This window comes from Tamandua tetradactyla, chromosome 23 (assembly GCF_023851605.1).
Source record: "Tamandua tetradactyla isolate mTamTet1 chromosome 23, mTamTet1.pri, whole genome shotgun sequence".
NCBI lineage: Eukaryota > Metazoa > Chordata > Mammalia > Pilosa > Myrmecophagidae > Tamandua > Tamandua tetradactyla.
Genome location: NC_135349.1, coordinates 35,074,879 through 35,098,605, shown reverse-complemented (window position 1 = coordinate 35,098,605; position 23,727 = coordinate 35,074,879). Strand labels below are relative to the sequence as shown.

General features: G+C 53.7%; 1 protein-coding gene across 1 annotated transcript; it reads left to right on the top strand.

Moving 5' to 3' along the window:
- Nucleotides 1-18,697, top strand: SDR42E2 (short chain dehydrogenase/reductase family 42E, member 2). The gene is made up of 12 exons (XM_077141576.1): nt 1-40; nt 1,723-2,943; nt 3,438-3,533; nt 4,926-4,983; nt 5,708-5,826; nt 6,507-6,582; nt 9,826-9,908; nt 11,365-11,502; nt 12,015-12,080; nt 14,181-14,244; nt 15,623-15,696; nt 18,103-18,697. Exons 2-12 carry the CDS (start codon nt 1,744-1,746, stop codon nt 18,355-18,357), a joined length of 2,229 nt encoding a protein of 742 aa, XP_076997691.1. The 5' UTR covers nt 1-40; nt 1,723-1,743; the 3' UTR covers nt 18,358-18,697.
- The last annotated feature ends 5,030 nt before the right edge of the window (nt 18,698-23,727 follow it).

Below are 23,727 nucleotides of genomic sequence, written 5' to 3'. Positions count from 1 at the left end.
CACTGCCTGGAGCGCGCAGCGCCGCGGGAACCCGGGCCAGGTGAGCGCAGCCCCCGGTACCCGCCCGGGACGCGGGGCCAGGGACTGTGGGGTGGGGGGCGGGGCGCTGGCCGGCCCGGCTGCTCTCGGCGCCCACGGTGGGGTCCGGGGTGGGTCATGCATCTTCCTCCCGCCCTCGCCCTTTCCCCAGCTTAGGGTCGTAGACCTGCATTTGGGTCCCCCGTCTAGCCATTTACCCCAGAGATGCCTAATGTTCTCTGAGCCTCAGTTTCCACCTCTGGATGATAAAGTAACCCCCACTTTATGACAGTCTGGCCTTGACACACCCCCAGGTTAGTGGTGGTTAGTGAGCGCATCCTTTGGGCCAGGCACCCGGGTCTAGGTGCTGGGATGACACAGGGAAGAGCACCCCATGGGACTTGCACCCAAGTGGTTTGTGAAAGGCTTTGGCATCTGCTCTCTCATTACAGCCCCCTGGAGGTACACAGAGCAGCCGGGACTATTGAGTCCATTTTGCAGCTGTGTATACTGAGGTGCCGTGGGGCTTTAAGGACTTGTCCAAGGATGCACCCTAGTACATGTGCCTTTGTCACAAAAAGCAACCCCTTAAAGTAGAAAGACCCTTTCCCTGGTACTCTGGGCTTAAGAACGGAGGCTCCTCTCTGATGCTGTACCCTCCTCTATTGGGGAATTAGACATGGCCCTGTGATGTCTCTGATTTGGGGTGCCCCCCATTAATCTCATGGGTCCCAGTGCTTGTACAGGCTGTGACTGTATCCCTGACCCAGAACTCTGGAAAGCAGGGCAATGACAAAGGACTGCTGTAAGTCCCCAAGAGCAGATGGGACCCATGCCATTGCCACCACCACAACCGTGGGGCTCATCAGTCAACCCCTCAGTCCCTCAGCAAACATCTGTTCTTTTATGCAGCCAGTATTGTCAAGCACCTACTATGTGCCACACAGGGCCAAGACTTACCTACCACTGTAACTTTAGTTCCTGGAGCCCATAGTTTGTGACTTTAATGAATGATGATGATGATAAACCTGAGGTTCCTCAGGTTGGGCTGGGGGCTCACGGAGGTGACAGTGACTGACCACCTGGCTCACTTTAAGCCTTGAGTGAGGAAGGCAGGATCCTCAGTGCTGGTCCCGGGGCCCTCAGACCTGACCCCAAAGTTGTCAGATGACCTGTGCAGACCCTGTCCTCCCCTCCTGCTCCTCCTCTACCTTCTCCAGGAAGTCTGTCTCATCTCCTAGTCAGAGAGCAAATACCCTACCCACCAGGCCTCAGTTTCCCCTTCTGTGAGAGCCTCAGGGTCCCTGCCTTAGAAAACACCCTCCCACTCTAATGAAGGCCCTTTGGCATCATTTGATTTGTCTTTCTCTGGGCCCACATGGGAACTGGGATTTTAAGGGACCAGAAGGGAAATGAGGAATGCTTGGTGTGGTCTCAGCCGTGCAGTGTGACTTTGGGCCTCAGTTTCCCCACATGTAAAATCCAGGGCCCTGCTGCCTTGTCTCTGGCTCTCTCTGAGGGTGTCCATATGGTCCAGAACTAAGTAGACATCTTGGAAGTTCTCAGGATTCCAAAAGGGATGAGTTCACTGGGAACTCAAGGGCTCTGATTCCCACCTGGAGTTCCCCTCCACCCATAGGGGTCTAATAATCCATGTAACATGAGATAACTCTAGAATGTTCCTGCTTCTATTTTGCCTCACAGGTGGACAGACCCAGGGCTCGCATGGAGCAGTATAGGATGAAGCCCACCCCTGCATCCTCCTCCTCGGAGGCCTGCAAAGCTGCAGGCCAGGGTGGGAAGAGCTGCCCTATCTGCCAGGCCTGGGGAGGGGTTTCCCCGGGTCTGGGGTCTAGTTTAGGGTCTGGACCAGAGCCCAGAGTGGGGGCTGGTGTGGGGCCGGAACCTGTGCTGGGGCCTGGTGCACTTCTGGGAAGTGGGCCAGGGCCCAGTGCTGTTTTGGGGCCTGCTGTGTTTCCAGGATCCAGGCTCAGGCCTGCTGCGGTTCCAGGACCTGGGCTGGGGCCCACTGCTGTTTCTGGTGTGGTTCTAGGACCTGGGGCAGGGCTCACTGCTGTTTTGGGGCCTGCTGCGGTTCTGGGACCTGAGCCAGGTCTGAGGCCTGGACCAGGAGCTATGTCAGCACCCGGACCAGGAGCTGGGTCAGCACCCGGACCAGAAGCTAGGTCAGCACCCAGACCAGGAGCTGGGTCGGTACCTGGATCAGGAGCTAGGTCAACACCCGGACCAGGAGCTAGGTCAGCACCCAGACCAGGAGCTACATCAGCACCTGGACCAGGAGCTGGGTCAGCACCCAGACCAGGAGCTAGGTCAGCACCCGAACCAGGAGCTAGGTCAGCACCCGGACCAGGAGCTAGGTCAGCACCCGGACCAGGAGCTACATCAGCACCTGGACCAGGAGCTGGGTCAGCACCCAGACCAGGAGCTAGGTCAGCACCCGGACCAGGAGCTAGGTCAGAACCCGGACCAGGAGCTGGGTCAGTACCTGGACCAGGAGCTGGGTCAGCACCTGGACCAGGAGCTGGGTCAGCACCTGGACCAAGAGCTAGGTCAGCACCCGGACCAGGAGCTGGGTCAGCACCCGGACCAGGAGCTGGGTCAGTATCTGGATCAAGAACTGGGTCAGCACCTGGACCAGGAGCTGTGCCATTACCTGAGCCAGCGCCAGGGCCAGGGACTGGGCCCCAAACCAGTGCACCATCTTCAGCCCCAGTCCCAGCCCCCCAGCCGAAGTCTCAAGCCAAACCCACCCAGGCCTCTAGGCAGAAGTTTCTGGTGACCGGAGGAGGAGGCTACCTGGGCTTTAACCTGGGTTCTACCCTGGCAAAGAACGGCGCCTCCGTCATCCTGCTGGACCTCCGCAGACCCCAGTGGGAGCTGTCTCCGGGAACTGAGTTCATCCAGGTGCAGGCTCAAGGGACATAGCGGGGGCCGGTGGGGAAGTCCTGGCTGGTGGGGATGGGGAGGCGGTGCCTGATGTGGAACCTGTTGTGCAGTGTTCCAGAATGCAGGCTCAGAGTCCAGACATCTGCACAGACTCCAGCTCTAGTGCTTCCCAGTTGGGTAGCCACAGCCACAAGGCTCCATGCCTCTGAGCCTCAGTGACCTCGTCCATAGAAAGGGGGAAATGATAGTATCTGATACATGAGGGTCTCACGGTGAGGCACTGGGTTGGGTGCATAGCACACCTGGCCCAGCCCCTGGGACGTAAGGAGCTAAGTGGTGGCCGGGAAAGAAGCTGCTGCTGTGTAAGATCATACGGCAAATCCTGCCCCACCAGCCTTTTCTGACCCTACAGCTGGCTGGGGCCAGGGGCCAGCTGTGGGACCTACCAAGAAGCAAGATTGATATCTCTGTTTGCCTTGAACCTCCTACCCCCCACCTCTTTTCTCTTTCAGGCTGACGTCCGAGATGAAGATGCCCTCTATCACGCTTTCAAAGGGGTGGACTGTGTCTTCCATGCGGCCTCCTATGGAATGTCCGGTGCCGAAAAGGTGAGCCTCTCGTGCAATACCTGGAGTTAGAGCTGGGTTCAAATCCTGGCTCTGTCCCACCCCCACCCCCCAGGTAGCCTTTGCGGCTCTTTGCCTCCTCCAGGAAGGACTGGGCTGCGGCCAGCCTGCATTTTGTGTTCAAGAGACCAAATCTCAGACCCGTCACAGCATCCCAGCTGTGTGATCTAGGGCTTAACCTCTCTGAGCCTCACTTTCCTCATCTGTAAAGACATTCCTCGTACTTAACTGACAACCTCTTCGGAGGCCAGGGTGATGATAACTATAAAGATTTTAAACATACGTGTACCCTTTGACCAGAAATTGCCCTCCTTATTTGTATATTTGCAACATTGCTTTTAATCACAAAAGACAAGGAAATAACCAAAATGCCCATCAGTTGGGGACTATTTAAATAAATTGTGATGTGTCCATTCAGTGAAATTCTATGCAGCCATTCAAAAGAATGCAGTAGCTCAATATGTGCTGTCAGAGAACAATTGCCGAGGTGCAGAACCGCGTCTGGTATCTCCCGTGGGGTTTTTTTTTTTTCAATCTAGGGTTTATGTTCATTTATATGCTCACACATGTGTCTGTGCCGATACTAGTAAGTATTGATTATTTCTAGAAGGAAACACGTGATAACTGTAATAGCCTCTGGGGGTGGAAAAGGAAGATTTGGGATAAAAAGAAGGAGGGGAAACTTGCTTTTCACTGTTTACTCTTTTTCCATCATGAATTATTTTTAACCTCGTGATTGTGTTACCTCTTAAACAAAAACAATGGCGAGGAGGATAAATACAGTGTAAAAAACATAGACCCCCACCTCGGGAGGTCGGTGCAAGGATTAAATGGGACGGGGACGTTAAGGCTTCCCCCTGCCCCTGGCACACAGGAAGTCCTCACTAAAGCCCAGTGGTTTTGTTTTTTACAACGTGATGACCTCACCAAGGCATGGAAAGTATGTCCATCTTATGGATAAGAAAGCTGAGACTTGGAGATTGGAAGAACAGTCCGAACGGGTTTTGATTCCCTTTTCTGGGCCAAACCCTGGGCCCCTCCGGTGGGCCTTACTTAATCCTGTGGGCCACCCAAGGTTTGCCCTCACTTTGCAGAAGAGGGAATGGGGCGGGGGTGGGGCGGGGGCGGGGGTGGGGCGGGGGTGGGGCACAGGCAGGCAGGAGCGGGACCTCCCCTGCCCGGGGAGGTGGTGGCTGAGCTGGGCACCTCAGCAGGCCCGGGACTCCCACCCTGTCACGCAGGCCTCTCCGGATCTGTGCCTCTGAACCAGACACTCTGCAGCCCCTGCCCTGCCCCGACCCCCCAAGCCAGGGCTTCTGGCCTCAGCAGCAGGGCAGGCAGCAACGTCACCACCTGCCCACCTTTGTCTTTTAGCTACAGAAAGAGCAGATTGAGTCTGTAAATGTTGGAGGCACAAGGCTAGTGATTGATGGTAGGTGCTCAGAGCTGAGGTGTGACCTGCTGTGTGTTTCCTCCTTTTCTCCCCTCTCCTACCACGGGCCCAACTCTGGGGTGGAGGGGGGGACAGGTAAGGGTGATAAAGGCTGAACCCTCTCCCCACCACAACCCTCCTGCCCCCCAAGCAGAGGGCCTGGGGACCAGCACATCCTTCCCCAACTGCAGAACTGCCCACGGCCCCTCAAGGTCACCACGTGTCCCCCAGCAGGTCTGGGGGACACGAGGAGCTGAGTTTGGACTCACTGCTTAGGGGGTTGAGAATAATAAAAGTTGCTGAAGAGCCATGTCTAGGCTCTCTGGGCATGTCCTGCAGTATCCTGCATTCTCTTCCACTTTCTGATTCTAGAGTGTCTTTTTTTGGCTTGCCACTGAGTGAGACTTTGTTGTGACCTGTCCTTGGCAAGGCAGCTCAGGGACCATAGCCACCCTTAGAAGGAAGAAGGAGCAGGCCTGGCTTCCTGGGGCCCAGGAACAGGAGCTCAACCCAAACAATGAGTCAGAGGGAGGAGGCTCTTACCTCCTGAGCAGCTCCAGATTCAGAGGGGGGGGTCCCAGGAGCTTGTCTGTGTGTCCACGGAGCCTGGGTGCAGGTCGGTGGGTTCACCCAGGGGAGAGTCCTGGTCTCCTGCTCACACATGGCACTGTGCACGTATTTGCACGTGTGTGCGTTTGCCGTGCCATCTCGCTTGTCCCTGCAGTCTGTGTCCGCCGGCGGGTTCCAAGGCTCGTCTACACCAGCACTGTCAGTGTCGCCTTTGGGGGCCAGCCCATCGAGCAGGGCGACGAGGACTCCGTGCCGTATTTCCCCCTGGAGAAGGTAGGCGGCTTCCGGGGAAGGTGGGTGGGGCCCGTGGGCCTGGGATCCACAGCCCAAAGGGAGGTGTGGGTGGAACCAGGGAGGTGTGGCCAGCTACCCAATGCAGGGTAAATTCCAGGAGGAAGGACCCCCCCAAAAAAGGGGTGGTACTACCCTTCCCCTGTTTTAGTTGGTCGTGCCAGCAGGAGCTTTCGAATCAGACAGACCTAACTTTGAGCCGCAGTCAGTGACTTTGTACTTGTTTGACCCTGAGCAATTCGCCTATCCACTGTGAACCTCCGTTTCTTCATCTGGGCAATGATAACACCATCTGGTGGAGTTGTAGAGAGCAGGAGATGAGCTAACACATGTGGAAATGCCACGTGAACACTAAAGGACTGCATATCAATTATTCATCCAACACGTTGTCTAGCACTGGCGTCATGGGGCAGGCGTCAGGGGCTGGCAGGAGGCACCCTTAACCAAGGAGCCCCTGGTCATCATTGCTCTCAGCCCAGTGCTCCTCTGGAGAAGACACACTCTCCTCCCACCCAGGGGCTTGCCTGTCTTCCAGAGGGCTTCTCCCGAATCCAGCCTCAGTATGGGTTGAAACAAAGGTACAGCCCTGGGGCGGGGCTGGCTTTGCCAGCAGTGTCACTGACCCCTGCCTGGTGGCTCTGCTGTCCCTGTCCTCCTGGCAGCACATGGACCACTACTCTCGGACTAAAGCCATCGCTGACCAGTTGACCCTCACGGCCAATGGAACACCTCTCCCGGGTGAGTCTTACAGGGCCCTGCTCACACCAAATCTCCATGCAGACAAGTGGCAAGGCTGCTGACTCTCCTAAAATATAGGTGGGATGCTAGCTTCTTGCCGATGTGTCCTGAGGCCTGCCTTTCTTCCAAATGAGTGCTCCCAGGGCCTTCATCACTCATCAGCTAATTCTGAGCAACAGCTGCGTGCCAGCCTTCCTGCCAGGGCTGTAGCCAGGAAAAAATCAGGCCTGCTGGGCTGGCTGTCTGAGAATAGTCACTCTGATACCCATTCTACAGCTGAGAATACTGAAGCTCAGAGGATAACCCAAATCCAGCTCTCTTTCCTGCCAAACAGGAGAAGATCCAATTTTAGGGGACCTCCTTAGATAAAAGAGAGCAAAATTATTACTCTATGAGGCATAGCGCCTTGGAAAGGCTATGCACAGGAGGAACTGTGAAGCTTAACCTTCGCTGACTTTCCAGAACAATCTGCCTCTGCCGCCTTCCTGTGCTGCCTTCTCTGGTTTTAGAGAAGTTAGATTAAGGGGATATATACAGTTCCTCAAGTGCAAATTAGCACTACGTCCTTTCTGAAATTCAGAAACTGAAAAGAATGAGATAACTTGTTTTCCCTCACTGTCCAAACTGTCTGTACACAGGAGCCAAATGGATCTGGAAAGCAAGGGATGTTTGAAATTATAATCCCCAATTTACAGGGGAGAAATCTGAGGCCCGGCGTGGTTAACTGGCTTAGGTTCAAGGCCACACAGCCATTAGTGCTCGAGGTGGGATTCAAACCCCAGTGGGCCTACTCCCACCAGAGCCTCGGGGCATGACCACCAGGCTACAATGCGGCCTTGGGTGGTGGGACCCTGAGGATGGGCTCTGCTGCTCACGGCTCTGTCACCCCCACCCCTTTGGGCCCAGCGGGAATGTCCCTCTGCGAGTTCCCAGGAGGGTGTGTGCAGTTGAGCTCTCTGTGCGCCCAGGGCCTTCCGAGCCGCACTGCAGTCTGCATGCTGGACACCTAATCCTCCGGCCAAGAATTATTTATATGAGCGTCCCCAGCTTTCCATGGTCAGGAGAGTCTCGGATACCCTGGGCCCGTCCCTCTGTGACGTGACTGCCCAGCACCCTCCTGGCCAGTGACAGCTGCAACCCAACCTCCCCGCCCCCAGGCCCAGGTGACCCTGAGTTTAAAATTAGCTGCAGGCTGTTAGCAGAAAAGCTCACCTGATACCTGCTTGCCCAGGAGTCCAGCCAGGGTCACCCAGGGTGATTTCTACTCGCTGTCACCCATGATGGTCCCTGAGACTTGCCTGCCGAGCCAGTGGGGAGGCACAGGGAGAAGGCGGTTTTGCCATTCCTGTCTCTGGACCTATTGGTTTCCTGGGGCGGCTGCAACAGATCACCACAGTTTTGGTGGCTTCACCAGTGACGTTTATTCTCCCACAGTTCCGGAGGTCAGAAATCCAAAAACAAGTTTTCCTTGCTCCCTCTTTTGGCTTCCAGTGGTTCCAGGCTCCCCCTCGCCTGTGCCCACTTCCCTCTCCAATCTCTGCCTCGGTATCCCCATGGCCTTCTCTTCTCTGGCTTTCCTCTGAGTGTCTCTGATTAGGACACTTGTCTTTTGGATTTAAGGCCCACCCAGATACATCTCTTATCTCCAGATCCTTAACCAAATCTGCAAAGGCCCTTTTTCCAGAAAAGGTCATGGTGACAGTTGCCAGAATGTGGACATATCTTTTGGGGGGCTGCCGTTCAGCCCATCATGTTGGGTGAGGGTGTTGGAGGACGCAGCACTCAAGGAGCCTGGAGATGACTCCAAGACACCTGTCCTGACTAATTTAAGAGGAAAGGAAGGCTGTGGGAGAACCTTCTAGAAGAATGACCAGTAGGGCTTGGAAAGGACAGTGTCTGGGGCAGCCCCAGAGTGGCAGGAGCTGACACTCCATCTCTTAAGGGTAAATCCATTCCTGGGATTGTAGTGTCAGTGACGTTTCAACAGAACATCTCATTGACCTAGCTTAGGTCCCGTGGCCCCCATTTCCCCGGGGAGGGGAAAGTCGCCCTGAGACCTCATGCGGGAAAGGAGGGCAGGCTGCTAACCCAAGAAGAGGGTCTGCGCTGGGCTTCCCAAACTACGGGTGCAGCCTCTTGGGGAGCTAGAGACTTCGGAGAGTGGCTCATCTTCCTGGAGGCTCTGTTTCATTTAAGGATTTGGGGTTGAGAGGAGTCAATTAAAGCAGCAATTTTAAACCTTTTTTAAAAATCATAAGCACAAATGGATTTTGGGGGGGAAGCCAAATTTTGTAGATGTTCAAAAAGACAAGACTTTAAAAAGATGTGTTTATGGCAGCCCCTTCAGGCTGTGCCCCACATTTCCCCAGGGGAGACATGGTGACCTGCTCTCATCATTGGAGCCACTTGATGGAGATTTTGGGAAGCCCTGGACCAAGCCGTGTATGGGGATAGAGCAGTGAGAGCTGGGGGCTGAGACCCCCAGGCTCTTGGGCCAATAGTGTTCTGGCCTTTCCCTTTCTCCATTGACGGTCTGGAAAGTATAGCAGCTCCCACCCCCCCAGTTACAAAGCTCCCACTTCACAGGCAAAACCAAGGCTGAGAGCGCTGCAAGACAGGGTCTACTTGTGAGTGTCGTATCACCAAGAAGCAGGGCAGTTAGGGCAGGGACCTGGGCTTCGGTTCCCCATCTTAGTCCCAGCATGCTGAGCTGTGTGACCTCAGGTTTGCCACAACCCTTCTCCGAACCTTGGCTCTTCCATCCATCAAACGGGGTTAATAGCAGCTCCCATCTCATGGAGTAGCATCAACGGGGAAAAAAATCTTGGTTTATCAGCATACCAGGGACATACTAAGACCTGTCTGAGCATGGTCATGGTTATTATCTAACTGATGATCAGTAAAAGAAAGAACTAGAGCTGCTAGCATGAAGGAGTGTGAGTCTGGGCACAGTAGGACTCTGGAGAGCTGAAATGAAATGCTTGGTAAACCCTCACGGGCCAGCAGGTCCCATCCTGTTGCTAGTCTAGGAGCATGGCGAGGGCAGAGACCATTTCTTTGCCATCCTTGGGTTCTTTTACAGCATCTGCCCTGGGGCCTGATGGAAGGGGAGGTTCTGAATAGTGTTTGTTGAATGACTAACTGATTGAGTATCTAACCTGTCCAGGTAAGGACCAGGGAGTTTGGGCAGCCTTTCTTTCCCTCTCCCTGCTGGTCTGACCCCCACGCCCCACTTTGTCCTAGGAGGAGGGACTCTGCGGACATGTGTGCTCCGGCCCCCGGGGATCTACGGCCCAGAAGAGCAACGGCATGTGCCCCGAGTCGCGGTACGTCACCCCAGCCTACGGAGGCAGAAGAGGTCACTCAGAGGCCCTGAGCCTAGGACCCTCAGTTCTGGGAGATGCCCCCACCCCTTGATAGTCCATGGAGCCCTCAGGCCCACCAGGCGAACTCCCTGGACCAGGCCTGACTTGGCAAACCAGGAGTGGAACGCTCAGTGTGTGCCAGCCAGGCCAAGCCCAGGTCAGGGAGACATGGAACTGGGACCCCAAAGAGACAGAAGGGAGGCTGTTGCCTCCATTCAAATTTGGGCTTCCTGAGAGCTGCATGGTTCATCTCATGCCACCAGCACAAGGGTCCTCAAGCAGAAAATCTCCTTCTAGAGAAAGCCAGGGAGCAGGATTATAGCTACAAGGGCGCCAGACCCTGTCCTCAGAGCCTGACCAGAGCTGCAGATTCAGTGCAGTTTGGGCTGTGAGGAGGAAAGCATTATGAGGATGGAGCGCCAAAGAGAGAGCCTGGCAGGGGAGGACCAGGAGGGCTTCCTGGAGGAGGCAATGCCTGTGCTGAAAGAGAAGGTGAAATTAACCAAGGGAGCAGGTAGTAGAGAGGAAACAGTCCACATCGAGGAGACAGCTTGAGTAAACACCGTGAAATGAGAAAGGTTTAGGAGTTAGGAAGCAGCAGGTGGTGCATGTGGTCGGAGCTAGGGGTGCAAATTTGCAGGGACAGTGTGGCGAGAACAGGGGTGTGCTGCCGTGGGGAGCCCTGGACCCCCAGAGCAGTGACATTCCAGTCTGCAGTTTCAAAACATTCTTCTGCTGGGGCTTTGTGTCATTTCTTTTCTTTTTTTTTTTTTTTTAAGTTAACTGAGTACTCAGGGAATGTGGATCGAACCCGTTCATTCATTTGTTTAACAAATGTTTATTGTGCTCTTACTATGTGCCTAGTACTGTGCTCATAAACATTTGATAAACAAATGAACGAACGGGTTCAATCCACGTTCCCTGGGATTTAAGAGGATCCCTCCAGCTGTGGGTGCGGGGCGCAGGCGTGGACGCAGGGGGACCAGTTAAGGGGCTGGCGCTGTATCCAGGAGAGAGATGAGGGCGGCACCGGGGGTGGTGAGAAGCAGCCGCTTTCTGGATAAATCTTAATCATCGAGCCGCCAGGATCGGCGGGTGGGCGGGTGGTGGCGCGGGAGAGAACGGAAAGTTAGAAGCGGCCCCTGGTCTGTGGCCTGAGCCTTTGAGAACCGACACCTGGAGGGGGAAGCCTGTAGGGGGAACGGGGCGGGGAGGGATCGCTCCGGGGCGCGGTGGGTGTGAGCTGTTGCCTGGGCAACCGCGTGGCTGCGGGAAGGCATTGGGTGCGCGAGTCCGGAGTTGGGGGGCGGGGGTGGGGGGTGGGGGTGAGGGGTCTGGCCAGAAGACAGAGAAATTCACTGGGTGGAATGTAAAGCCTCTCCAGGCACCGGCCTGTGTCTCCCGGCCCCCTCCGCAGAGCCACATCCAAAAGAGGCTGTTCGTGTTCCGGTTCGGGGACCGCAGGACGCAGATGAACTGGGTCCACGTGCGTAACCTGGTGCAGGCCCACGTCCTGGCGGCCGAGGCGCTCACGGGGGCCAAGGGCTACGTGGCGGTGAGTCTCTTGCCACCAGCCTCCCTGCGGACGGCAGGCGGAACGTCCCCTTTTCTTCCGGGTCCCGTCCCGGAGGAGCCCTGGTGCGAGCGCAGCAGTTCTCCCCGGTCCCTGTACCAGAGTGGCCCGGAGGGCCTGAGGGAGCCAGGCCTGGGTGGGGGTGGCGGTGCTGGCTGAGCCTCGGCGGTGTCGATCCGGTAATGATGGCCACCAAATGCGGAGAATTTTACTAGGGGAATCGCAAGATCCCTTTATTAGCCTCCCTATTAGCCTCCCGTTTGTCAGATGAAGAAACTGAGGTTCAGAGAGGTTAACTTAACCACACTGAGCTAGTCAGAATTCAAAGGGGATTTCCCAGAGACCCCCAGCCACAGGATCCAAAACCGGCCTGTCTGTCCCCAGACCACTAGTCCCCAATTGCTGTCCATAGGACTCCGGGGTGGGGTCACTACAGCCAATCTGAAGGGTGGGTGCCTGACTGCCGCCCTCTTCCCATGTCCCCCTCTCCCCAGAGCGGGCAGGCATACTACATCAATGATGGGGAGTGCGTCAACCTCTTCGAGTGGATTGCTCCTCTGGTAGGTGCCCAGACACCCATACCCTACCCCAGGGTGAACATTCGGGGACCCCCACGTCTTCTCTCCCTGTCATCCTTTCCTACTGCAAAAGATCAGAAGACTTCACATTGAAAATGTCTGAATGTGTGACTTTTCTCTAAAAACCATCTCTAACCACAGTGTCCACTGGGTGGCACTGGGATTGGCTGGAGCTGGGTCACAGCTGCTCCTTTGGGGTGAGATTTGTGCGCTGCCTGTTTGCCATGGCTTCCTCCCAGCCTGCCTCCTGGTCTGTGTCCATCTCTAGCCCTGTGGAGTCTTTGTGACCCTCCAGCCTGCGTGCTGAGGCTCTGAAAGAGGTGTGGAGAAGGTCTTCAACACTGCAGCCCCTCAGAGAGCCCTTGCCACCTCAGCCTGCAGCCCACAGACTCCTGGACCCACCAGGGGTCGACCAGAAACCCTGGGCAGGCGGATGCACCCTCAGGCGGACAGGCCTTCACTGGTCAATTCCTCAGCATTGCCCCTGAAACCTGGCAAGAAGCCAGGCTGACCCAAGCCAGTGAAGCACTTGCATTTTCTTCCCAGCTCCTGCACCCCCAGATAGGTTTTTTTTGTCTTTTTTAATAATAGCTTTAGTGATATATAACTCACGTACCATACAAAATACTCATTTAAAGTGCACAATTCAGTGTTTTTATAGTGTAGTCACAGAGTTGTGCAAACAGTACCATGTCAATTTAGAACATTTTCATCACCTATTTAGTGATCACTTCACTTTCGCCCCCAACCCCAATCCCAGGCTATCTCTATAGATTTGCCTATTCTGGGCAGTTTTATATAGGTGGAATCATATGATATGTGGCCTTTTGTGCCTGACATCTTTTCCTTAACGTAATATTTTCAAGGCTCATCCACGTTGCAGCATGTCTCATGTCAATACTTCATTTCTTTATATTTCTAAAAAATATTCCCTTCTGTGGATATACCACAGGTTTGTTTACCCATTCATCAGTTCATGGACATTTGGGTTTTCCACTACTCTTGCGGTTATGAATATTCATGGACACATTTTTTGTGTGGACATGTGTTTTCATTACCTATGAGCAGAATTGCTTGGTCATGTGGGAACTCTGGGTTAACTATTTGAAGAACTTCCAGACTATGATACAAAGTGGCTGCACCATTTTGCCTTCCTACCAACAGTATAGGAGAATTCCAATTTCTCCACCACCTAACCAACATTTTTTAATATCTGACTCTTTGACATGGAGAGTTTTTATATTAGTTTCCTGTGGCTGCCGTAACAAATTACCATGAACTTGGTGGCTTAAGACAGCAGAAATGTACCATCTCACAGTTCTGAAGGCCAGATGTCTTGAAAGCAAGGTGTCGGCAGGGCCACACACCCTCTGAAGGCTCTAGGGGGCAGTCTTTCCCTTGCCCTTTTCAGCTTCTTGTGGCTCCATGCATTCCTTGGCTTGTGGCTCCATCACTCCAATCTCTGCCTCCACCTTCACATGGCCTCCTCCTCTCTCTGTGTCTGTCCTCTTTCTTCTATTTCTTAAAAGGACACTTGTCCCTGGATTTAGCACCCCACCCCCACCCCAGGTAATCCAGGAGCTTAATTGGTTCTGGGGGTAAAGACAGGGATATATCTTTTGGGGGTCACTTTTCAACCCACAAGTGAAGCGCTCCATTCACCTTATGCCAGCCTGCCTGTCTCTTCTTGTATCTATCTTCTGTGCCCCTCTCCCCTCATATGCATTTTTCCCCCTTTGATGGCAGAAAAGTCAATTCTAGAAAAATCAGATTCTGTATAAGGGCCTTAAAGTGTCTTTTTTCTTATTACAGATGTAAATAAGAAAAAAAAACAAAAAATGTGAATGATTCCAACTTGAAAACCCACCCCCTGCATTCATTTCCTATTTGCGTTTTGCAGGTCAAGGTGTAGATTTCACTTCGAGCCTGGCACAGCCAACTGGCTGCAGGGTCTACCACGCTGGGTGGGGGGCAGATGGCCAGGAGGTGTTTCTGTGGCCCGGGGGTAAACAGGGAGCATGTGGCCATTCCACAGCAACCCCTGGAGAACCCGTTCTCACCTCAGGCCACGTTTTCTTGCAGTTTGAGAAGCTGGGGTACAGCCAGCCCTGGATCCAGGTACCTACCTCCTGGGTTTACCTGACAGGTAAGGAAAAGAGTCTGTCCTGAAAGCCGTCCATCTACTAGGGGTAAACTCAGGGCAGGGACTAAGATGAGGGAAATGAGGATGTGAGGCTAATTTTTAAAAGGTGCTCACTCTCGGGGACTTGCAAGTGTTGCAAGCCTGACTGGAGACTTCTCGGCCTACGAGCGAGCGCTTCCTTAAATGTTGTGCCCCATATGCCTCACTCACCTCGCCCTAGTCCTGGTCCTGTTTAAGCCTGCATCCCACCCGCAAGATGGGCATGTCGGGCTCAATTGTGAAGATGCGGCGACAGGGGAGGGGGCGGCCCAGAGAGGTTAGCAACATGCGCAAGGAGGCACAGTGAGAAAGTGGGAGAGGCAGAATTCCCACTGAGTACGGCTGATTCCAAAGCCCATGCCCAGCCTGGTGGCCCTGGTTGGAAAATATTATGCCAGTTAGGAAAAGAGGGAGCCCTGGGCTGCCCTGTCCACCTGGGGGAGGGAGACGGTGAGGCTGCTTTCGGACATGCCTCAAATTAACCCTAGACCCTCCTCTTCACCCCGGAGGCCAGTCTCTGACCCCACCCCACCCACACCCACACTTCCCGGCCGCTGCCCTCTGCTCCCACCCCCAGACCCCCTCTGCCTCCTTCCAGCTGGACTGGAGTGACCAGCCTGAGGGGACACGTGACCTCCAGTCACACACGTAGCTGTGTTCTTGGAAAATCTTGCCTGGATCAGTTTGTATTTTCTTTGGACTTGGGATGCTTTCCATTTAAAGCAGTGGTTTGCAAACTTTCCTTCCCCTGGCTCATGTGCCTGACTCCCCGTTGAGAAGAGATAAGCCCCGGGTTATGGCAGCTTTAGAGGATTGTCAATAAATTCCCAGTTCCCAGCAGGCTAACTTTAATTCAGTGCTTCTCCGCCCTGACTGCGTGGCTGAACCAAGTGGGACGCTTTTAAAATATACCTTTCCCAGCCACACTACAGGGATGTTACATCCAGATCTGCCAAAAGGGGGTGGGGGAGGTATCCAGCAAGCAGCCAAGGTGGAGAACCACTGCTCCAAAATTTTTTCTTTCTTGCTCACAAGAGGATATTGGAATAGATGTGAGAGAGAGAGAGAAAGACAGCGAGATTACTATAGAGATGCTCAGATTTATTTAAAAGCTCCAGTTCGTCAATCTTAGTAACAAGTCACTGGTGACGCATTTTTCAGCCAAACAAGGCACCCCCAAGGCGCGCTGAGAACTGCTGATTGAAAGGAATCTGGTGACAGCCAATTTTCGCAAAGTGAAATCTCCCTTAGCAGAGTGAATAATGCCCCAGTTGATCTGTCCTCCCTGGGACCCTTGGGGACAGATGACCATGTAGCCCTTGGTTCCTCTCTCCCCGCACAGCTGTGGTGATAGAGCATCTGCACCTGACCCTGAGGCCTGTCTGCAGCGTCCCACTGCTGCTCACCCGGAGTGAGGTAAGGGGCTTGGCTGCTCGGGGAGCCCCTGAGCCCAAAGACCCCCTCACTTCCCCTCCTGCCCTTTCTCTCCACTCTCACCGCCACCACCCCTCACCCCTTTGATGCCGTGGCCGGATGCTGGTCTGAGGTTTCAGAACCCTCCTTGTGAGTCCAAACCTGGTGGCAGCTCTTTATCATCATTCCAGCCCCGGGGCTTTTGCTCAGGCTGTGCTTTTGACAGCTCCCAGCCCCTCCCTCACCACTGTTCTTTCATTCATAAGTGGCTTCTCCCCAGCCAGCCTGGAGGCTCCCCAAGGCAGTGCAGGCTCACTCAGGAACAAGAACATACTGACCACCCCATTCTCAGTCATGATGCAGTCATATATTTGCTTAGCATATATGGTTTAAAAGAGAGGCTGTTTTAGACATTTTAGACACAGACTGTAAACAGTAAAGTACCGTTTACTGGATGGGGCTCTTTGCAAACCACTTCCAGTCCACATTCTCATTTGATTCTCTCTGATGCCCCCTCAAGTTAAGGAGGGCAAAGAGATCATGGTCACCATGTCACTATGAGAAACCGAGCACTAGAGAGGTTAGTGATTTGTCCAAGGTCACATCATGCTGAAATCCACATCAGACTCCAAATCCAGTGCCTTCCAGCTCGGGCGAGAGGGGGTGGGGCAAGAGAAAGAAGCAGTTTCCTGTGAATTTTCCTTTGAGCCATCCAGACCGGTGGAGGAGAGAAAATAATAACTGGGATAACTGTGCACCAGGCACTGGGTTTTATCTCATTTAATGTTCACTGCTACAGTTATCCTCTCCATTTACAGAGGAGGAAGTGAGACAGGTGAAATAACCTGCCCTGGATCGCTCACTTAAGAAGTGGCAGAGCTGGGACTGGAACCCAGGACTAAGTGATTTCAAGAAAAGAGATCTTAGTCACTAGCTTGTGAAATGCCTCAGGAACACATGAATGTAAAATAGCTGCCAAGGTCAGCTGAGTGGTGACCAGGCTTGCCTCCCTCTTGTCTAGCTTGTGGGTTTTCCTTGTTCAGCTCAGGGCAAAGGAGCTTTAATTTACCTGGGGAAGTTTCTGCGCTGTGGCTTGGGCGCCCTCTGCTGGTTTATCTTTGACACACCAACCAGCGCTCTGGTTTATCTTTGACACACCAACCAGCGCTCTGGTTTGCTTTTTATAGCCTTTCATTCCTTGAGCATTTATTGAGTACTTACTCTTTGCCAAGGACTGTGCTGGACGATGGAGACAACAAGATGTAGTCTTTTACCCAAGGAGACCACAGTCCGAAGGGGAAGACAGCCTAGTAACAGGCAGCTCAAGACAGTGATAAGGGAAATTATTAGGAGCTTCAGGGCACAGAAGGGGCACCCAGGCCACCTCTGAGGAAGTCAAGAGGCTTCCCAAAGGAATTGACATCTAAGCACAAGACCCAGGACCCTGTTTGTCTAGTTCACAGCTTGATCCCCACATAACAAGTGCTCAGCAAATATTTGGGGGAATACTGACTAACTCAGTTTGAATATACCTACCTCTGCACCTATCCACACCACCACATCAAAGCTCTGAACTTTCTAGGTGGGGCTTAAAGGAATAAGAACTGACCTCCCTCCCTCCCTCCTTCTACCCCTCCCCAAGCACCTAAGACCAGGAGCTTGAACCCAGGGACCCAGAGAGAATCAAACAGCCGATGGATCCTCCCCTCCACAGTGTGGTCCTGGGCAAGTCATTTAACCTCTCCGATCTTCTGAGCCTTCCGAATATGCAAAGCAGAGATGGTGATAGTACCTCCTCAAAGGATTACTAGAAAGCATTTAGCCCAGGCCAGCCACAGACGGTACTCTGTAATTTACAGCTGTCCTTATTACCCTTGAAAGTGGTGGCCCCTGGCCGTCTGGCAGCGGGGAAGGATGTAGGCGGCTCAGACACTGGAGAGTTATCACGTCTGCTTGATTGCCATTCCTCAATTAGGGACGCGCAGTTTAATCAGGGCCTGAAGGCTGCACCCTGGGGCCTGTCCAGCCCGAGTGAGGCTGGAGGCGTTTCTGGACACATTTTTTCTCAGGGCGTTCAGCTTCTCCTAGTGGATACATAAGAGTGTGCCAAGAGATTTCCCCGCATCATGCTGGCCTTGGGGGCGGGGGGGGGAGGGGTGAGATGGGGCAGAGAATGCATCTTGGAGTCTTGGAGATAGTGCCTTAGAGGAAACTAAAGGGGATCGAAGGGACACGGGAGTCCCTGCTGACGAGGGCATCGCTGGACCAAGAGCCGGCACACGGGTGCTTGGAAATCCCTGCCCCCTCTTTTCCCTCTCCGTAAAACAAGGGAGTGGAGGATGCCTCCCGCTCCCCCAGGAGTCCCCAGCCCCGGCGTCCAGTCCCTTGCTGCCTCGCCTCTCCCTGCAGGTGCGCAGCGTGGCCGTGACGCACACCTTCCAGATCGCCAAGGCCCGCGCTCAGCTCGGCTACGCGCCGGACAAGTTCAACTTCGCCGACGCCGTGGAGCGTTACATGCAGTCCAGGCCCCGGCGGCGCCGCGGCTGCACGGCGCGGACTCTCGGGCGGCTGCTGCTCGGCCTACTGCTGCTCTTCGGCCTGCTCGCCCTGGCCCTGCACCTCCTGGGCCTGCAGTCCCTGGGAGTCGCCGAGGACCGCCGCTAACCGACCGCTAGCCGGCCGCCACCCGCCGGTCTCGCTCGCTGTCCAGTCCTGGGGGTTCAGGTCACCTGGGTTCCTCCTGGGACTGTGCCCGCCCCTGTTCCGATCTCCGGACTCTTAACACACGTCCTGGCCCGCCCCTGCCCCTCTCCGGCCTATAACTAGGCTGTGGGCTCGGTCCCGCCCCTTCCCTTCTCTGAGGGCTGTGCCCGCCCCTGTTCCGCCCTCTGGGTCTGCCACACCCCCTGGCCTTAGGGCCGCCCCTGCTCCGCCCTCTGGACTGTGCCCGCCCCTGCTCCGCCCTCCGGACTGTGCCCGCCCCTGCTCCCTCCTCCGGACTGTGCCCGCCCCTGCTCCGCCCTCCGGACTGTGCCCGCCCCTGCTCCCTCCTCCGGACCGTGCCCGCCCCTGCTCCGCCCTCCGGACCGTGCCCGCCCCTGCTCCGCCCTCCGGACTGTGCCCGCCCCTGCTCCGCCCTCTGGACTGTGCCCGCCCCTGCCCCGCCCTCTGGACTGTGCCCGCCCCTGCTCCGCCCTCTGGACTGTGCCCGCCCCTGCTCCCTCCTCCGGACTGTGCCCGCGCCTGCTCCCTCCTCCGGACTGTGCCCGCCCCTGCTCCCTCGTCTGGACTGTGCCGCCCTCATGCTCCGCCCTCTGGACTGTGCCCGCCCCTGCCCCGCCCTCCGGACTGTGCCGCCCCTGCTCCGCCCTCTGGACTGTGCCCGCCCCTGCCCCGCCCTCCGGACTGTGCCCGCCCCTGCTCCCTCCTCCGGACTGTGCCCGCCCCTGCTCCCTCCTCCGGACTGTGCCCGCCTCTGCCCCGCCCTCTGGACTGTGCCGCCCCCCTGCTCCGCCCTCTGGACTGTGCCCGCCCCTGCCCCGCCCTCTGGACTGTGCCCGCCCCTGCTCCGCCCTCTGGACTGTGCCCGCCCCTGCTCCCTCCTCCGGACTGTGCCCGCCCCTGCTCCCTCGTCTGGACTGTGCCGCCCCCCTGCTCCGCCCTCCGGGTACTTTGATCCTGCTTCTTGCTGCTGGCTTTAGGAGGTCCCCGATCCTTACAAGGTCCTAGCCTCGCCGCCGCTTCGCCTTCGGGCCTTCTTTTGCCCCCCCGCCCAGTACAGGCCGGTCCCGGACTCCCGGCGGCCGGGATCCGCAGCTTCTCTGGACCCGCGGCGCCCCACCCCTCTGCTTCGGCCTTCCGCCTTGCTCCTTCCTCTGGTCGGGTTCCGCCCCTCTTGTGCCCCCACCCCTTGTCCAGCCGCGCCTCCTGGGCGGGCTCTCCTTGAGGTCTGGCTGCGCTGTCTGCGGTGACCACGCGGGCTGGGTTGGGGTTTCCGGAGCTTACTGCTATCGCCTCTCTAGGGACATGGACACTCATCGCCGCCTTAGTTTTTCTGGGCTTGTCCCGGCCTCCTCTTGGGATCTTGAATTAGACCCATTGTAGTAGCCTTGTCGACACTTGACCCAAATGTTGTGGATTAGCTCAGCGGGGCGGGTCTCCCTCGTGTGCCGAGAGCCCGGTTGGAGAGACACAGGCATCTGCTAGCTCAACTTAGCCATTTTGGGTTTCCTGTTTACAAATCTGAGGATGACTCGGCATAGTAAGCACAGACAGGGGCACCAAAAAACAAACACTTTTCGTTTCAAAAAGTACCAATATAGTTAAAATGGTAAGAATTAGAACTGTCAGCGCCATAACCTTTTTAGTGCAAAACCTAATCCAGTGCCACTGGCCACAGACACAGAGTCTTCCCATCATTTTCGTATCCACGCCAGTGTGTGAAAACATCCATGTATAATATCAAAATATGCACGAGTGGTACTTACAGAGCAAACCATTGCTTCCTGGCAGAGGAGAAAATCATCCCAAGCCCCAAACCTATGGAGAGGAGTGAATGAGGTCATCAGAACCAGTGTGGCCACCTCAGGAGGTGTCTTTTTGCTGAAGGAAGACAGTTTGTGAAGCAGCTAGAAAACGTATGCTCCTCTTTGCTAGGTTGAATTGCGTGTATGTATATAATTTTAAAAAGTCCAATAATAATTCTGTGTTTAATGCTTGATAGTTTGAAAGGGCTTTCATCCATATGACCTTATTTTAATTCTTAGGGCCACCCTTACAGTAAGAATTATCATCCCCATTTTATAAATGAGGGAACTGGGGTTGTGTCTAACTTCAAAGAGGAGAGGAGATTGGGGCCTTTTGTTCTGCAGCTAGACTAATTGGAGAAGTCTAGCTGGTTTAAACATCATCTGTGGATATTTCTACTCTTCTGAACCCAGGCCATACCAGAGCTTAGTATGAACTCTGGGACCCACCATATTCTCTCAGCACCCCCCAAAACCTCAAGCTGTTGGGAGACTGCCAACCCTTGGGCTCTCTTCCCTATTAAGAATATGCTTGCCTCTGAATTCACCTTCCTCCTTTCTGACTTTCCTTTTTCTACCAGTGCTGGGAAACCTCTTCTTAGGACAGGAAAAATGGGCTCTCATTGATCTCATAATCTTCCAAATTTTGCCCGCCACCAAACCTCAGTTTCTTAAACTCGAAAGCCAAGAGTCAATTTCTTTGTTTTCTGGATTTCTCCAAGTCACCTCTTCCCTAAGACTCTGGAAGGAGAATGTCTAAACCCTGGGCACAGGGACAGCATTGCCAAAAATAAAAACAAAAACCTTCCTTTTCATCAAGACTCTTTACCCAATGGACAGAGAAATGGCAGTCTTCACTCAACAAACAATTCCTGTAAGAATTTTAGAGGCTCCCCAGATAACCAGCCCTCCAGGAAGTTCTGACAGGGCAAATAGAAGGAGGTCCTTGCTTGCTTGGAGGCACTGAACAGAAACATCATGATCACAGAAAACAGAGGTGTCACAATGGGCAGCCAAAGGACACACAGCCAATGAGAATGGACTACCAAGACAAATGTATGAGCTTTCTGTTGCGGGCACTGAAGCTGGTCACAGTTGTGGTTTCCATGTCCGGTATCTCAATCGTCAAGTCTCCCTTATTTATAAACTTCCTTCCCTGACTCCACATTCCGCCTCCCGCTACAGCTCCTGTATCTCTCCCTTTCTTTAGATTCAGACTTCCAATGAGTTGTCTACATTCATTTCCATTACTTCTGTTCCAGTTCATTCTTCAGTACACTCCAAAATTACTTTCCTCAACATCATCAGTGCCCTTATTGTCCATAAATCATAAGTCTGATGGATATTTTTCAGGCTTTAGATTTGCAGGGCTCTTAGCAGTATTCAACATAACTGGCCACTCGCTCCTTCTTGAACACCTTTCTCGTCCTCTGTGACTCCACACCCATTTTCCACCTTCATCCTTGACCTATCCTTCTCCATCTCCTTCACTGGCTCTTCTCATGCTGCCCTGCTCTTGAGGTTATGTTTCTCAAAGCTCCATCTAGCCCCACTTCATCCTTTGTGCTTTCTTCCTGGGTGAGTTCAACAATTCCCATGACCCTGAACTCCAAGTCCCCCTACCTCTTTGTTGTTTGCTCAGTGTGCTCTCTTAACCACCGTATTTTTATGTCTAACCTAACCCAAATCCCACAGGCCTCTCAAACTTAATGTAAATCAAACTGAACTTGTCACCTTTCCCTTAAACCGATTCTTTGTCCTGTGTTCCCTCCCAGGGACAGACCCCATCACCATCCAGTCTCCTAAATCCAAAACCTGGACACTGCTTTTAACATGTGCCTCCCCTTCAGGACTTCAGTAGCAAGTGCTGTCAGATCCACTTCCAAAATATCTCTCTGACCTATCTCTTCTGTCCTCTACACTGTCACCATCATGACGCAAGCTACTGTCTTTTCTCCTAGACAATTGCAATAGGCTTTGTAATAGCAAACTTTCAAGAATCCCAAATTTGAACATGCCACTGTCCAGCTTAAAACTCTCCAGAGGTTTTTCTTTGCCCTCAGGTTGAAGTTCAAGGCCCTGACTTGGTGTTCACGGTCCTCCACAATCTAGCCCTGGCCTACCTCTTCAACCTCATCTTTTGCCTTTCATTCACATCTATACTCTGCATCTGCCCTGAGTTGCTTTCACAGCTACTCAGACTCAACTCCTCTCCCTGGAGCTACTGTCTCCCTCCCTCTACCCTTCACTTGGTTTTGGGGAAAGAATCATGTCCCCCATAAAAGACATGCTCAGGTCCAAACCCTGGTCCTGTGGGTGTGAACCCACTTGTAAATAAGACGTTTGAAGATGTAATTAGTTAAGTGTGCTCAAAAGGAATGAGGTTGGGTCTTAATCTAATATGGCTGAAGTCCTTTTAAGCAAAGGAAACTGGGCATGGAAGGGGAAGCCACAGGGAACAGCCAGAAGTTGGAAGTCAATGGAACCCAAAAAAGAAAGACAGAAAAGGCAACCACCAAGGATCACCAGCAGCCAAATCCAGAATGCCACAGTCTTGTGGGAGAAAGCGCCACCAGCTGACACCTGGATTCTTGACTTCTCTTTGTCCTAAAACCATGAAGCCAATACCTTCCCCTTGTTTAAGCCAGCACATGGCATGGCATCTGTTTTAGTAGCCAGGAGACTTGGCTACATTTGGCTAATCTCTTAAATTCAGATCCACCTAAATGTCACCTCTTTGCTTCTTCTGTGCTTGGTTAGCACGCTGCACCTTACGCTTGTCACACCTGTAATTAACGAAATTACGATGTATCTGTAAAGCAAAGACTGGTTCTCCTTGTTTGGTAGTCTTAGCCCTAACTTAGTCTCTGTCATATAGTAGGCCCTTAGTAAATAGCTGTTAATTGAATAAATAAATGAGGGGCCCCTAACTCAAATCTGAAGACCAAGTCGGATGTAAATTAATAAAGCGGAGACATCAAGATTGACACCAGGATACTGTCCAACCCTGCTACCCACAGCCCCTCCACAGGGGCTGACACTGTTTGTAGGACCAGGGGTTTGCAGGGCTCAGCTGGAGCCCTGGAAGGACATACAATGGGCCAGAAAGGGACTCTCCCTAGCTCAAGACATAGTTAGAAGTCACCCCCAAGTATCACATTTGTCTTTAGGAGGTAAGACGCTGCTTTCTGTCACCTCTAGAGTTAAATTAAAATTCCAGTCAACTTGGGGACTTTTCAAGGTGTTCCATATGGTTTCCTCTCGAAACAGGGAGCAGGGTTTTTGTTTGTTTGCTTTTAAGGAATCGGGGTGGATGAGTGAAAGAGGAGTTTGTATACCAGACAGGGGAGTGTGGGCCTCGATTGCGGTTTCTTCCTTTCCTCTCCCCTCCCCCTTCCAGTTAAAAAAATTAAGCGTTAAAATGGAGAAAAAGGAAATAACGTGAGAAGTATAAAAAAACGAAGTTGAAAGAGTTTTAATGAAGCAAAAATCCAGTGTATGAACGGTG

Coding starts and splice junctions, on each gene's coding strand:
- SDR42E2 (XM_077141576.1), top strand. CDS start 1,744: ATGGAGCAGTATAGGATGAAGCCCACCCCTGCATCCTCCTCCTCGGAG. Junction 3,534..4,925: donor GAATGTCCGGTGCCGAAAAG/GTGAGCCTCTCG, acceptor TTTGTCTTTTAG/CTACAGAAAGAGCAGATTGA. Junction 5,827..6,506: donor CGTATTTCCCCCTGGAGAAG/GTAGGCGGCTTC, acceptor TCCTCCTGGCAG/CACATGGACCACTACTCTCG.